Source organism: Eschrichtius robustus, chromosome 3 (assembly GCF_028021215.1).
Source record: "Eschrichtius robustus isolate mEscRob2 chromosome 3, mEscRob2.pri, whole genome shotgun sequence".
Taxonomy (NCBI): Eukaryota; Metazoa; Chordata; class Mammalia; order Artiodactyla; family Eschrichtiidae; genus Eschrichtius; species Eschrichtius robustus.
Window position 1 is genome coordinate 104,531,057 of NC_090826.1, and position 14,746 is coordinate 104,545,802.

Genomic DNA, 14,746 nt, shown 5'->3' on the forward strand with positions numbered 1-14,746 from the left:
GTTCTTTGAAAAGATAAACAAAACAAGCCTTTAGCCAGACTCATCAAGAAAAGAGAGAGAGAGAGCCCAAATAAATAAATTCAGAAATGAAAGAGAAGTTACAACCAACACCACAGAAATAAAAAGGACCATGAGAGATTACTACAAACAATTATATGCCAATAAAATGGACAACCTAGAAGAAATGGATAAATTTCTAGAAACATAATCTCCTAAAACTGAATTAAGAAGAAATAAAAAATATGAACAGATTGATTACCAGTAATGAAACTTAATCAGTAATTTTAAAAATCCCAACAAAAGTGCAGGATCAGATGGCTTCACAGGTGAATTCTACCACACATTTAAAGAAGAGGTAGCACCTATCATTCTCAAACTATTCCAAAAAGTTGAAGAGGAAGGAATGCTTCTGAACTCATTGTATGAGGCTGGCATAAATCTGATGCCAGAACCAGACAAAGATACCACAAAAAGAAAATTATATATCAATATCACTGATAAACATAGATATAAAAATCTTCAACAAAGTATTAGGAAACCATATTCGGAAATACATTAAAACACTCAAACATCATGATCAAGTGGTATATCAAATTATATGATCATCTCAAAAGATGCAAAAAAGCTTTTGGCAAAATTCAACATCTACGTTTATGATAAAAACTCTTAACAGAGTGAGTATAGAGGCAACATGCCTCAACATAATAAAGGCCATATATAACAAGCCCACAGTTAACATCATACTCAATGATAAAAAGCTGAAAGCACTTACTCTAAGATCAGGAACAAGAAAAGGATGCCCACTCCTGCCACTTTGATTCAACATAGTACTGGAAGTTTTAGCCACAGCAATCAGACAAGAAAACAAAATAAAAGGACTCCAAATTGGAATGGAAGCAGTTAAACTGTCACTATTTGCAGATGACATGATACTATATATAAAGAATCCTAAAGATGTTACCAAAAAACTATTAGAACTTGGTAATGATCCATATCTTAATAAGAATTTGAGTTACATGAGTATATGCATTTATCAAAACTTAGCAAATACATGCTTAAAATTTGTGCACTTTATTGTATGTATGTATATTATATATCAAAGGAAAAATATAAACAAATATTGAACTCTACTTAGTGATATGTATGTTAGAATATTTAGAGATAAATGTAGTAATCTCTGCAACTTACTTTGAAGTGCACCCAAAACAAGATGGATTAATGGATAGATATAAGGATAGATATGTGATAAAGCAAGTATAATAAAATGTTACTGGTAGAATCTAGAAAAAATCACTCACTATTAGGACTGATAACTTAATTCAGTGAAGTTGAATGTTACAAAATTAATATACAGATATCTGTATCTGTTGCATTTTTTATACACTAATAATTAACTATCAGAAAGAGAAATTAAGTAAACAATCGCATTTACAATTGCATCAAAAAGAATAAAATACCTAGGAATAAATGTAAACAAAGAGATAAAAGACTTGTACTCTGAAAACTATAAGGCACTGACAAAAGAAATTGAAGATGACACAAATAAATGGAAAGATATACTGTACTCATGGATTGAAAGAATATTGTTAAAATGACCATACTATCCAAGGCAATCTACAGATTTGATGCAATCCCAATCAAAATACCAAAGGCAATTTTCACAGAACCAGATCAAATATAACTAGATGATTTAATTCTAAAATTTGTATGGAAACACAAAAGCAATCTTGAGAAAGAACAGAGCTGGAGGTATCATGCTCTCTGATTTCAAACTACACTACAGAGCTATGGTAATCAAAACAGTATGGTACTGGCATAAAAAGAGACACATAGATCAATGGAACAGAATAGAGAGCTCAGAAATAAACCCATGCTTTTATGGTTAGTCAATCTATGACTAAGGAGGCAAGAATTACAATGGGAAAAAGATAGCCTTTTCAATAAATGGTGTTGGGTAAACAGGACAGCTCCACGCAAAATAATCAAACTGGACTACTTTCTCACACCATATACAAAAATACTCAAAATGTATTCAATACTTAAATGTAAGACCCGAAACCATAAAACTAGAATAAAACATAAGCAATACGCTCTTTGCCATCAATCTTAGGAACTTTTTTTGGATCTGTTTCCTCACACAAGGGAAACAAAAGCAAAAATAAACAAATGAGACTACATCAAACTAAAAAACTTTTTGCACCATGAAGGAAACTATCAATAAAATGAAAAGGCAGACTACTGAATGGGAAAAGATATTTGCAAACAATATATCTGATAAGGGGTTAATAACCAAAACATACAAAAAACGCAAACAACTCAACATCAAAAAGCCAAACAACCCAATTAAAAACTGGCCACAGGACCTCAATAGACTTTTTTCAAAGAAGACATACAGATGGCCAACAGACACATGAAAAGATGCTCAGCAGTAACTAATCAGCAGGTAAATGCCAATCAAAACCACAGTGAGATACTGCCTCACACCTGTCAGAATGGCTATCATTGAAAAGACAACAAATAACAAGTGTTGGCGAGGATGTGGAGAAAAGGGAACCCTCAGGCACTGTTGATGGGATTGTAAATTGTTGTAGCCATTATGGAAAACAGTATGAAAGGTCGTCAAAAAATTAACAGAAACTACCATATGATCCAGCAATTTCACTTCTGGGTATTTACCTGAAGAAAACAAAAATACTAATTAGAAAGAATATATCCACACCAATATTCATTGCAGAATTGTTTACAATAGCTGATGTATGGAAGCAACCTATATGTCTAAATGTCCATCGATAGATGAACGGATAAAGAGGATGTGATATATATATGTGTGTGTGTGTGTGTGTGTGTGTGTGTATACAGAATATTATTCAGCCATAAAAAAAGAAATCTTGTCATTTGCAACAACATGGATGGATCTAGAGGGAATTATACTAAGTGAAATAATTTTATAAAAAGGCAATACTGTATGATCTCACTTATATGTGGAGTCTAAAAAACAAAACAATCAAAACAAAACGAAAACAGACTCATAGATACAGAGGACAAATGGGTGGTTGCCAGAAGGGAGGGGATTAGGGGGGGATGAAATAGGTGAAGGGGATTAAGAGGTACAAACATCCAGTTATAGAATAAATAAGGCACAGGGATGTAATATAAGGAATATAGTCAATAATACTGTACTAACTTTGTATGGGACAGATGGTTACTAGACTTATGGTGGTGATCATTTCATAATGTATGCAAATGTCAAATCTCTATGTACACCTGCAACTAACATAATATTGTATGTCAACTATATTTCAATTTTAAGAAAAGGCTCTGTCACCAGAAAAAAATAACTTCTTGGTTGGGAGAGGAAATGAACATTTATGGTCTATGTAATCCTTACCACAGCACTGTAAGGAAGTATTTTAGGCTTTGTTTTAAGGATAAAGAAGGTCAAGTTCAGAGAATTGAAAGACAGATAACTTGTGTTAAGTGGCAAAGTTTCAAACTCAAGTTTGCCTGATTCTAAAGTTTGTACTCTTTCTTCTGTGCCAGTGATGATCAAACTTTAGCTCCCATCAGAATCACCTGGAGGACTGGTTAAGACACCAACTGCTGACTCCACTCCCAGAGTTTCTCCATTAGTAAGTCTGGGATGGGGTGGAGTAGAGAGTAGGTAGGTGGGGAGGGGAAGTGTCTACAAAGATAAAGAAAACCTGCTCTGGAGAGGAGCACAGTCTACTGAGGACTCCTTAAGACATAAATTGCTGACTCCAACCCCAGAGTGTCTCCATCAGTACATCTGGGATGGGGCCCATGAATTTGCATTTATAACAAGTTCTCAGGTGTTGCCAATGCTGCCAGTCAGGTAATCATGCTTTGAGAACCATTGCCTATGCTGTTATTTCCTGACCTCACCTGGGAGCCTGTTAAAACTGCAGAATCTCGGGCCCCACACCAGAGCCAATAAGTCGGAATCTATATTTTAACTAAGTCCCCAAATAACTCACACGCACATTAAAGTTTGAGAAGCACTTCTATCACATGTCACTTATATACATTGCAATACCTTCTCTGATGTAATGAACACAGTGTGCCATGAAATTTCTAAAGGATAACTACCAAAACTTGATTGGTGGGCTCAAGGAAATCTTTACAACAGAACTGAGATGGAATCTTAATCTTAGAGGCTCTGAGGAAGGAGCTTGGTGCTTTTAAAGAACTAAGAGAAGTCCACAACGGGTGAAGTGTAGTGAGTTTGAGACAAGGTGAGGGTAGAGAAGCAAATGGAGCCATGCCTTGGAGTCATGCTAGGTCATCTGGATTTTATCCTAAGAGTCATGAAAGGGTGCCCAATGATCCCCTCAGCCAACAGTGTGCTGGTAAACTGGCTCTCAGAAAAGAGCCTTTATCAGTAGCATTTGCCGATTTCTATGGCATAAGAACTCCCAGCATGGCTGACTGCAAGCTAGTGATGGTTTAACAGCTGGCTCATAAAGTTTCTCTCATGAGTGTATATAAGCTGGCTCCAGCAAAGCACTGCCCTGGTTTATCTCTGTGTGACCTGAAGGGATTCATGTTGAGATGGTTCTTATATTAAATAGTAGTACACAGTGGCTGGAAATCAATAGCCTCAATCAACCAGGAATACATAAAATGCTAACTGGCTCTGGGAAATTTCTTCCCTTGTCTGTTTTACCTTTTTGAGAGGTTGAGACTTGGGCTTGGAACTCAGCAAATAGTGAGGTAACCTCACTTTCTCTTTTCTTGCTTGTCCTGCCACATCCTGCAGCAGTGACTGGGTTGGAATTTTCAGAGGCACACATGATTCTGGTTCTGTTAAGAGAGAACATTGAAATTACACCACGTGGATGTTGCTTCCAAAGACATTCAAGATCATACCAGAGCATAGAAGAACATAGAACCAACTTGGGAAATTTTCTTCTTTCCTTCTTAAAGAGATTATTTACAGGAATAAAGGCTTTTATTAATTCTAGTGTTCTAGTTTTGCATTTTACAAAGAGATTTTACCTAAAATTAGTCTTCACAACAATCCTATGAGATGGGCAGGGCAGATGCTATTAGCACCACCTTTTTTTCAATAAATGAGAAAAATCAGATTCTAAGAAATCGAGTGACTTGCCTGTAAATCAACAAGGTACAGTTCAATAAAATGTTGACTCTCAAAGATTTCTTAAAACTAATGAGGAAAAAAATCTTAAGAATCTCTTTGTTTCAACTAGTAAATTTATAGTTTGAAAAAGTGGTGTAGTAATCATAGATAAATTAAGCCAAGGAATTAAATCCCCAGATCACTAAATTTGGTGAAGGAGGGAGTAAAAGTAGATAATCTACACAGCTGCAATTTTATGTATTTCTCCAAATATCCAGGAAGTTTAATAAGAATTGTGTTTTAGATCAGCATATTTAAACATCCTTTCTTGAATTTAAATCATCAAGAGAGGAAAGGGAAGGGAACCAATATCTGAGTGTCCACTGTCTGCAGGCAAGCACCACATGCATGTTTTTACATTTAGCATCTGACTTAGTTCTCATAAAGTCCTCTGAGCTGAAGGTAATGGTAACTGTAATCTTTGTGTGCTGAGCGTTCTCCCCATTGCCCACCTCCACACCCACCCCTAGCACACACACTTCTAGTGCCACAACATCCCTGGCCCCAGCCATCAGGATGGTACACGACCCACGCAAAGCCAACACAGGCCCTTCACCTGGATATTTCCTGAAGCTGACCGGGATGATCCCATCTTGTCCATTGGGTTATGGGTCTGGAAGAATCAGAACCTTGGACCTCTCTGATCATGTCCCTGCCACATGGGCATAGCCTGTCCTTTGTAGGAGAGGATAAAGCCAAACAGGGCAGCAGTCCCTAATGTTTTGGCACCAGGGACCGGTTTTGTGAAAGACAATTTTTCCATGGACGGCGGTGGCGGGGGTTGGGGGATGGTCAGGCGGTAATGCGAGCGATGGGGAGCGGCAGATGAAGCTTCACTCGCTTGCCCGCCACTCACCTCCTGCTGTGCGGCCCGGTTCCTAACAGGGGGCTGGGGACCCCTGAAACAGGGACAAGTAAGGATGTGACAACACAGAGGCGGGGAGGATGCCCAGAGAGACAGACAATGAGATGCAAACACTCCCCTGAAAAGCCTGAGTGCCCGCATCCAGTCATCCCTGGGCTAGCGCCATAGCCACTCTTCTGTGGTTTGCTTTTGCGCATCAATAAACACCACCCCACCCACTGGCTTTTTTGTTGTTGTTCAATGGGTTTCAGTTTCAGTTCTCAAATTGGAAGAGTCCTGACTAATATAACAGTAGTATCTCTTTTCTACAGATGAGGAAACTGAAGTTAAAAAAACTTGTCCTGGAAACTGAAAAGTGGCAAGGTGGGACATATACCCAGGTGTGTCAGATTCCACAAGGATCACACTCCTGATAGTGTAAGATAATAGAAAATGAGTATTCGTCTCTGCCCCTAGTTCCTGGCATGGCACTCCTAAATCCCTTGTGATTTCCTAAGTGATAAGAGTGTTAGGAGTATCTTTAAATATTTGGTCTTTGACCCTAATACCTGACACAGAGCTCCTAAGTCCCTTGGAAATTCCTGGGTGATAGGTGTGTCTTTTGACCTGAATGAAGTGACTCTTGGTGGGCTCCTGGATAGCTTCAGGATGGGGGCTGGTCATCAGGAAAACCAAGCCATGATTAGAAGCTTGGAACTTTCAGCCCCACCCCGCCCCCATCTTCTGGGAAGGAGAGGGGACATGGAGATGGAGTTAATCATGCCTACATGATGAAGTCTCCACAAAAGTCCCTACAGCACAGAGTTCGGAGAGCTTCCGAGTTGGTGAGCACATCCACAGGCTGGGAGGGTGGTGTACCACAACACCACAGGGACAGAAGCTACCGTGCTAAACCCTTCCAGACCTTGCCCTGTGTACCTCTTCCTCTGGCTATTCACCTCTGCCATTTATCATGCCGCCTATTATATAATAATATATGAGTTCTGTGCACTGTTCTAGTAAATTATGGAACCATAATAGGAGGTCATGGGAACCCCAATTTATAGCTGATTGGTCAGAAGCACAAGTGACAACCTGTACCTGTGGCTGGCATCTGAAGTGGGTGGTGGGCAGCCTTGTGAGACTGAGCCCTTAACCTGTAGAGTCTGTGCTAACTCTGGTTAGTGTCAGAATTGAATTGTAGGACACTCAGCTGGTGTTGCAGAATTGCTTGGTGTGAGAAAAAAACATGCATATCTGGTCACAGAAGTGTTCCATATGAGTAGTGAGTTTTTTCTAGACAACTACCCAGTGTGTCCCAAATTCACCTGTGCTTCAGAATCCCCTGGGCTGACTCCGATAAAATAGAGATTCCCTAGCCATATACCAGATAAGCTGTATTTCAGACCAGAACAGAATCAGAATCTCTGGGAATGGAGCTCAGTGATCAGTGTTCTAATGTATTTATTCTCTTTGGTCACTACTGCCTACATAGGCAACCATTCTAACGACCTGATGTGTCTTTTTGTTTGTATTCTTAGCATATGCATATTACTGTCTTATATGAATGCATTTTACCAGTCTAATGGGTACCAAATAATCTCTCATACTATTATTATTAATAGTAAATACTGATATGGAGTTTCTCATGTGCCAGGCACTGCTGTAAGCATTTTACATATACTAACTAATTTAATCCTCACAACCCTATAATGTATATACCATTATACCCTCTTTACAGAAGAGGAAACAGGAATATATAGAGGGGTTAAAGAGCATGCCCACTGTAACATAGTTATTATATGAGGAGTCAAGTAGAGCCTGACATAAGTTATTATATAAGTCATATTATATATATGTCATTATGTAATTATATATTATATAAGTCATAAGCTATTATATAAGGAGCCAGGTAGAGCCTTAGCTCTGCTGTATACCATACTGTCTCCCATAATAGATGGATTATTATCCACTGAATCCTACCCAGGGCTTCCCTAGGGGTGGGGGGTGGAGGAGGGAGTACTTGAGGGGCTTGGAACAGCAGCTGGTCACCAGCTGATACAGAAGTATTTTAATACTTAAACAACTGGGTGACTTCCCTGGTGGTTCAGTGGTAAAGAATCCACCTTACAATGCAGGGGAAGTGGGTTCGATACCTGGTCAGGGAACTAAGATCCCACATGCCATGGGGCAACTAAGCCTGCCCGCCTCAACTACTGAGCTCGCGAGCCTCAACTACTGAGCTCGTGAGCCTCAACTACAGAGCCCACACGCTCTGGAACCTGCGTGCCACAACTACAGAGCCCACGTGCCCTGGAGCCTCCACACCACAACCAGAGAGAGAAAACCCACACGCCACAACTAGAGAGAAGCCCGGGCACCACAACGAAGAGCTCATGTGCTACAAGGAAAGATCGCGTGTGCTGCAACTAAGACCCAATGCAGCCAAAAATCAATCAATTAAATAAATAAATAAACAAATAAATAAATAAATAATCTTTAAACAACTGGGATGGTCCAACTAGTGGAATCATCTGAAATTACGGCTGAATCCGACACAACTGAAGAACAAGTAATGGTTCCCTGTTTCTATGCTGAGGTCGACTGTGGTATTTATGCACGATAATGTTTTGGTTTTGGTTTTTTGCTTCCTCTCAGAGCATAGCTTTATTTACTTCTTCTCTGAGCACAGCTTCCCTGTAGATGGAGTGTATTTCTCTGCCCCGTTGACTCTGAGCTCAGCCTTAGGACTTGCTCTGACCCATAAATGTAGGTGAAAGCGGCTGCGCCAGTTCTGAGCAGAGGCTGAGAGCGGCAGTCCGCAATCCATCTCTCTCGATCCTCCTGATTCACCTCTCCTGAGCTCCGACCCTGTGTCCTGAGGACCGCCAGCCACAGAGGGTGAGTCTCCTTCAGCATGGGAGCGGAATACACCTGAGCTCTGCCTGCGGCCGCGGGTGTGCTAAAGAAAAGCTTAACCACTGCCTCCCTGGAGAAAAACCGCCCTGGTTGGTACACTTTGCAAGTGTGTGGCATTTGCTGATTTCTCACGGTGGCTGACTCACGCTCTCAACGTGGTGTCATTGAATGTGGGGCTGGGAAGAGACAGATCTCAGGGGCCTGGTGCCGACTCCAGCACGTGCTGCCTGCAGTCTGGAGCAGGCTGCACAATCAGCTCACAGCCCCCAAAACTGGTTGTTTAGCCACTATAGGATTTATGCAGTGTTATCATAGCGAATGCTGACAAGTTCATTTTTATTTCACCAAATTCAAACCTCCTCTGACTCTCTTTTATTTCCCAAACATTTCTTGTACTATTACCAAATAAGAATACTCTGATCTACTTACAATGGCTTCCAGTTCATTTCTACTCAGGCTTTTGAACACATTCTTTATTTTATTTATTTTTTTTTATAAAATACTCTTTTCTCTTCCCTACATCTGGAGGATAGTGTAGTAAACTATAGAGAATTCAGAGTCAAAAACTCATTTTCTGGCCCTGGCGCAGTCCCAGATTTGCTGTATGATTTTAGATGTTGCTTGACTTTCTCTAGGTTTCAGTTTCCTCAAGTGAAATGAGGGTTGTCTCAGGTGATCCAATCTTAAACTTTAAAATCTGTGCAATTGTATTTATTCTTTAAGACCACCTCTCCCATAAAGTTTTCCCCACTGCCTGTGTTAATCTCTTCCTACCCTGAACTTCTTTAAACTTCATTGTTTATATCAAAATTTAATTTACCACTTATAGTGGAATCACATTATTGTCTCTTATTAGCTCAAGTATTTCAGCGTGTAGGGGTGCTGTAGGTGTCCCTCTTGTTTCAAAACAATTTTTTTCCTCCTTCAAACACTCCCATTCCTTTGAATCTCATGCCATCGTACTGTTTTACCTACGACATCTCCAAGTAGTTGTCATTTACTGACCTTCTCAATCATTCCCTTGATTCATTGCAGATCTTGACATCTTGGATGGTCTTCCACTTCATGGCTCTTGGTGACACCCCCTGGATGACCCATCCAACACCCTGTCTGCTCTGATTTTTCCATCACCCTGTTTCTTCATCTCTTCCTCTTCTCCATCTCAGAAACTCCCATGGTCATATCTTTGCCCTTGGCAACACCAATAATTTTACCACTTTCCAAATCTCTGTTTCAAGCTACCCTCTCTAGATCACTACTTCCTATTCTTCTAGCTTATTACTCTATCATATCTGTCAAGCAATTATTTGACCTTCTTGAGACCTCTAATCAATGGACACTGTCACTTTAAACAATCAGTCACCCTTTCTTGTTTTGCTTTCCTGTTTCTCTGGAATGGATTTTATACTCTTATCGTTATATCCACTCCTTTGCCATCACACTCACTCATCTCCCCAATACCATGTATCTGTATTCTTTCTCCTCTCTCCTGTCACTGTGGATGAGGTGACCCTACTCACATTGAGGTCAAATCTGCCACTCAGGGTCTGCCCCAAATGTCATGTTCTCTCACCTTCTTTAACACTTTGCTATCCTGCAATCAGGCTCCCTTCTCCTGCATCATAAGTTCTCTCTTCCTACAGAATTATCATCATTTGCAAATCAACATGCTCTAGTATGTCTAATTTTAAAAAAACCTCTCACTTGGCCACACATCTCCCTCCAGCTGCAGTCCCACTACTTTATTCTTTTCCGCAAAACTCTTGGTTACATCTATGTATTCCTGCTGCCGCTGCTTCCTCTTTAGCCATTCTATACATAAGCGGCTTCAGCTGGCTTTGGTCTCCCCCGTGCCCTGGAACTGCTGTTGTCTAGATCACCAGTGATCACTATTGCCCAATTCCATGGTTATTCTTTATCTTACTCGACTTTTGAGGAGCATTTAATATACTCGAAACACTCAGTCATTTTCACACTCCTATTTTTCATCTACCTTGCTGGCTTTTTCTTCTTAGCTGCCTTAACTGGTTCCTCCTCTGCCTGATTTTTACATTCTAGAGTTTGTCTTAGGTTGGTTCTCAAAGCATGACCCTGTTTCAGCAACATCTGCACCATCTGGAAACCTGGTACAACTACCAATTCTCAGCCTCACAACTGGTCACATTAGTTAACTTAGGAATCACCCTTGATTCCTCTTATTTCTCACCCTCATGTCCAATCGACCAGCAAGCCCTGTGGTCTCTACCTCCAGGATATATTTCCAATTAATTTGCTTCTCACCATCTCCACCTCGAGCTCCTTAGTCCAGGTCTCTGTCCACACTCACACGTATCTTCTGTTGTTTCCTCCCTGCTTCCACCTTCCCCACTTCTCCTTTCCCTTGCCACGAGCTATTGGCCACACAACTACCAGAGGGATCTTTTTCAAATATAAATTAGTCAGGTAACGACCCTGCTGCTCAAAACCTTCCAGTGGTGTTTGACTACAACTCCACTTAGAATAAAACTCAAAGTTCCCTATGCAGCATCACGGGATCTCACTGCTGTCCCTCTCTCTGACCTCATCTTCTACTTGTTCTGATGCCCATTTTCTTCCAGCTCCATGCCTTATTTTCTGTTTCTTCTCTCCTCAGGGCCTTCATATTTGCTGTTCCCACTACCTGGAATATTCCTTCCCCCCCAGTCTTTGAATGGCTGCCTCCTTCTTGTCCCTCTTGTCTCAGCTCAAATGTCCCTTCACAGAGGGGCCTTCAAACCCCCTAATGGAGTGCTGTCTCTCTGCCTGAGACACCCTCCATACATTATACTGTTACATGATGTGACACCATTTATTATAATCTGAATTTGATGTGTTTACTTACTTATTTATTGTCTAGGTTTGCCCATAGCATGTTCAGCTGCATATGTCTTTGGCTTTTTAATTGCTGTATTTCCATGCCTAGAACAACGCCTGTCATTGAGTAAATCACCCCCTAAATGAATAAACCTTATAAGAGAGATAAGATTAAAGTCACGAAGGCAAAAGGCTTGTACAAGGTAAATCCCTAATTCACCCATAAATGTGGCAAGATACTCCCTCCATAAGAGGTAACTAAGACCCATCAGCAGATTCCCAGCTCACTTTCAATATGGAACATGCCCACAGGAATCAAGGGGTGCAAAGTATCTACACAATTTAAATTACTCTGTTTTTCTTTCTTTCTTTCTTTTTTTACCACCCATATTTAGTTGAATTAACTGCTGTGAAATCAGTGTAATATGACTCCATGGGAACTAGATATTATTCTGTAGTATTCCACACTTCAGTTTCTGCTACCCCAATAAGACGACGTGCTGTGCAAGACAGAGACTACATCTTACGTTTCTCTTCTAGCACCTGCAGACCAAGGAAGTAATAGGTAAATCTAAGTCCAACTACCAAATCACTGGCTGCTCAAACAAAGCTACCGGGTTCCTGAGTTTCAGTAAATCACACAAGCTCTTAGAACCATGAGGGATAAAATAAAATAATAAATGAATCAAAATAAAATAAAATGAAGAAATAAAATAACAAATATTAAAAAAAATTTTGTCATCTCTTTCCTTCAATGTGGGACTTGTAGTCATTCTCAAAATAGTTTTTGAGATACTTTGATGTGCTAAGAAGCCTTAAAAAGTCCCATAGGTTCAGGATACATGACACTCTAGACTTTTTTCTGTAACCGCCAACCATGCCCTCAGTCCCCAGGGCCATCTCCCATACTCCAAAAAGACATGATGTTCAGTGTTGAGAAACAATGAGATGAAGCAAATGACTGCCATACCTTTGATAGATACTGTTAAGTTTTCAGTTTGTTTCTGGCTAGCAGATTCCTTGGTATTCGCAAAGTTCTCCGATTTTGGAAGACTAAGTGTATCTGAGGATTCCTGTTCTGAAACTTTATTTTTCTGGGAATCTTAAAAAAAAAAAAACCCAGAACAAATATTTTAAAGTGATATTCTGGACAATGATACAATGACTACTAATGTTTGTATTACAATGAACAAGGGGCCTTTCCCCCCACCCTCTTTAGAAAGACTAAATGGAAGAAAGCCATGAAGAGGCTGGGATTATCATTATATGACAAATGTTTGCCATTAACAAACAGGACAGTATCTGTAAGACTCAAACTCCCAAGGAGCTAGCTGGTTCTTTCCGGGCCTTATGACCACATAATAGTTGTTACCTTGTTGGCTTATGAAACAGGGACCAGGTAATTTGGCCTACTTTTACTTGGCAAGAGTAACTAAAATGTGATATTTTTTAAAAAGTTTCCACTCTTAAATCCATTTATTACTATGAACATGTAGCTCTTTATTAAAATGCACTCTAAGAAATCAGTGCAATATGAAACAAGTTTTAAATAAATATATCAAGGACTGGGGATGCAAACACATTTCAACTTGTGTGTACGCCAACCCTGGTTAAATGGTGGTGGCTGCCTGGAGGACTGTGTTGAAAAAATTGTGGCCTCGCCCCCTTTCAAGGGGAGAGTGGGTTTCATTGGTTAGTGTCATCTGCCCAGGGTGCAGATGGCAGCACAAGCACCATCAGACTTCATCCCTGATTTAGCCCCATCACATCTACAAGTCATTGTTCCAGCCTTAATCTTTGCTTTGCAAACTCTGTGGTAATTGGCTGTGCTCATTCCAGGCAGCTGAATTTGTGGTATTGTACAGTAGAAAATCCCTCTATCTGGGCATTTTAACCACCCAGTTTGTTAAAGAGAAGCACTAAATTTCATTTCATCCCTAAATTCTTCAACGTGCATCTCCTGAAATGAAGACATTCCCCTACACATTCACAACACCATCACCAAACCCGAAAAAACTTACAGTAATCCAACAATGCCCTCTCATATAGAGTCTCTAAATCAAACTCATGTAATTCATCCAAAAATTTTCGATAGCTGTTTTTTTCTCAATCCAGCATTCAAAATGTATGTATCACAAGTAGTTTCTATGCCTCTTTTGTCTTTTTTATTAGAGAACAATCACCTCATCTTCAAAAAAATTTTTTAATGGCATTTACTTTTTTTTTTAACATCTTGATTGGAGTATAATTGCTTTACATTGTTGTGTTAGTTTCTGCTATATAACAAAGTGAATCAGCTATACGTATACATATATCCCCATAAACCCTCTCTCTTGTGTCTCCCTCCCACCCTCCCTATCCCACCCCTCTAGATGGTCACAAAGCACTGAGCTAATCTCCCTGTGCTATGCAGCTGCTTCCCACTAGCTATCTATTTTACATTTGGTAGTGTACATATGCCAATGGTACTCTCTTACTTTGTCCCAGCTTATACTTCCCCCTCCCCGTGGGTACATCTCTGGGCTTTCTATCCTGTTCCATTGATCTATATTTTTGTTTTTGTGCCAGTACCATACTGTCTTGATTACTGTAGCTCTGTAGTATAGTCTGAAGTCAGGAAGCCTTATTCCTCCAGCTGTTTTTCTTTCTCAAGATTGCTTTGGCTATTCGGGGTCTTTTGTGTTTCCATACAAATTGTGAAATTTTTTGTTCTAGTTCTGTGAAAAATGCCATTGGTAGTTTGATAGAGATTGCATTGAATCTGTAGATTGCTTTGGGTAGTATAGTCATTTTCACAATGTTGATTCTTCCAATCCAAGAATATGGTATATCTCTCCATCTGTTTGTATCATCTTTAATTTCTTTCATCAGTGTCTTATAGTTTTCTGCACACATGTCTTTTGTCTCCTTAGGTAGCTTTATTCCTAGGTATTTTATTCTTTTTGTTGCAATGGTAAATGGGAGTGTTTTCTTAATTTCTCTTTCAGATTTTC

At 39.9% G+C, this 14,746-nt stretch overlaps 1 protein-coding gene across 1 annotated transcript in view; it reads right to left on the reverse strand.

The window, feature by feature from the left end:
• SPAG17 (sperm associated antigen 17) overlaps nucleotides 1–14,746 on the reverse strand; it is a 218,408-nt gene that overhangs the window by 10,845 nt on the left and 192,817 nt on the right. Inside the window, exons 43-44 of the mRNA XM_068538157.1 lie at nucleotides 12,724–12,855; nucleotides 4,685–4,821 (exon numbers count right to left, since the gene is read on the reverse strand). Of these exons, the coding sequence (XP_068394258.1) occupies nucleotides 4,685–4,821; nucleotides 12,724–12,855 (269 nt within the window). The remainder of the gene's footprint in view (nucleotides 1–4,684; nucleotides 4,822–12,723; nucleotides 12,856–14,746) is intronic.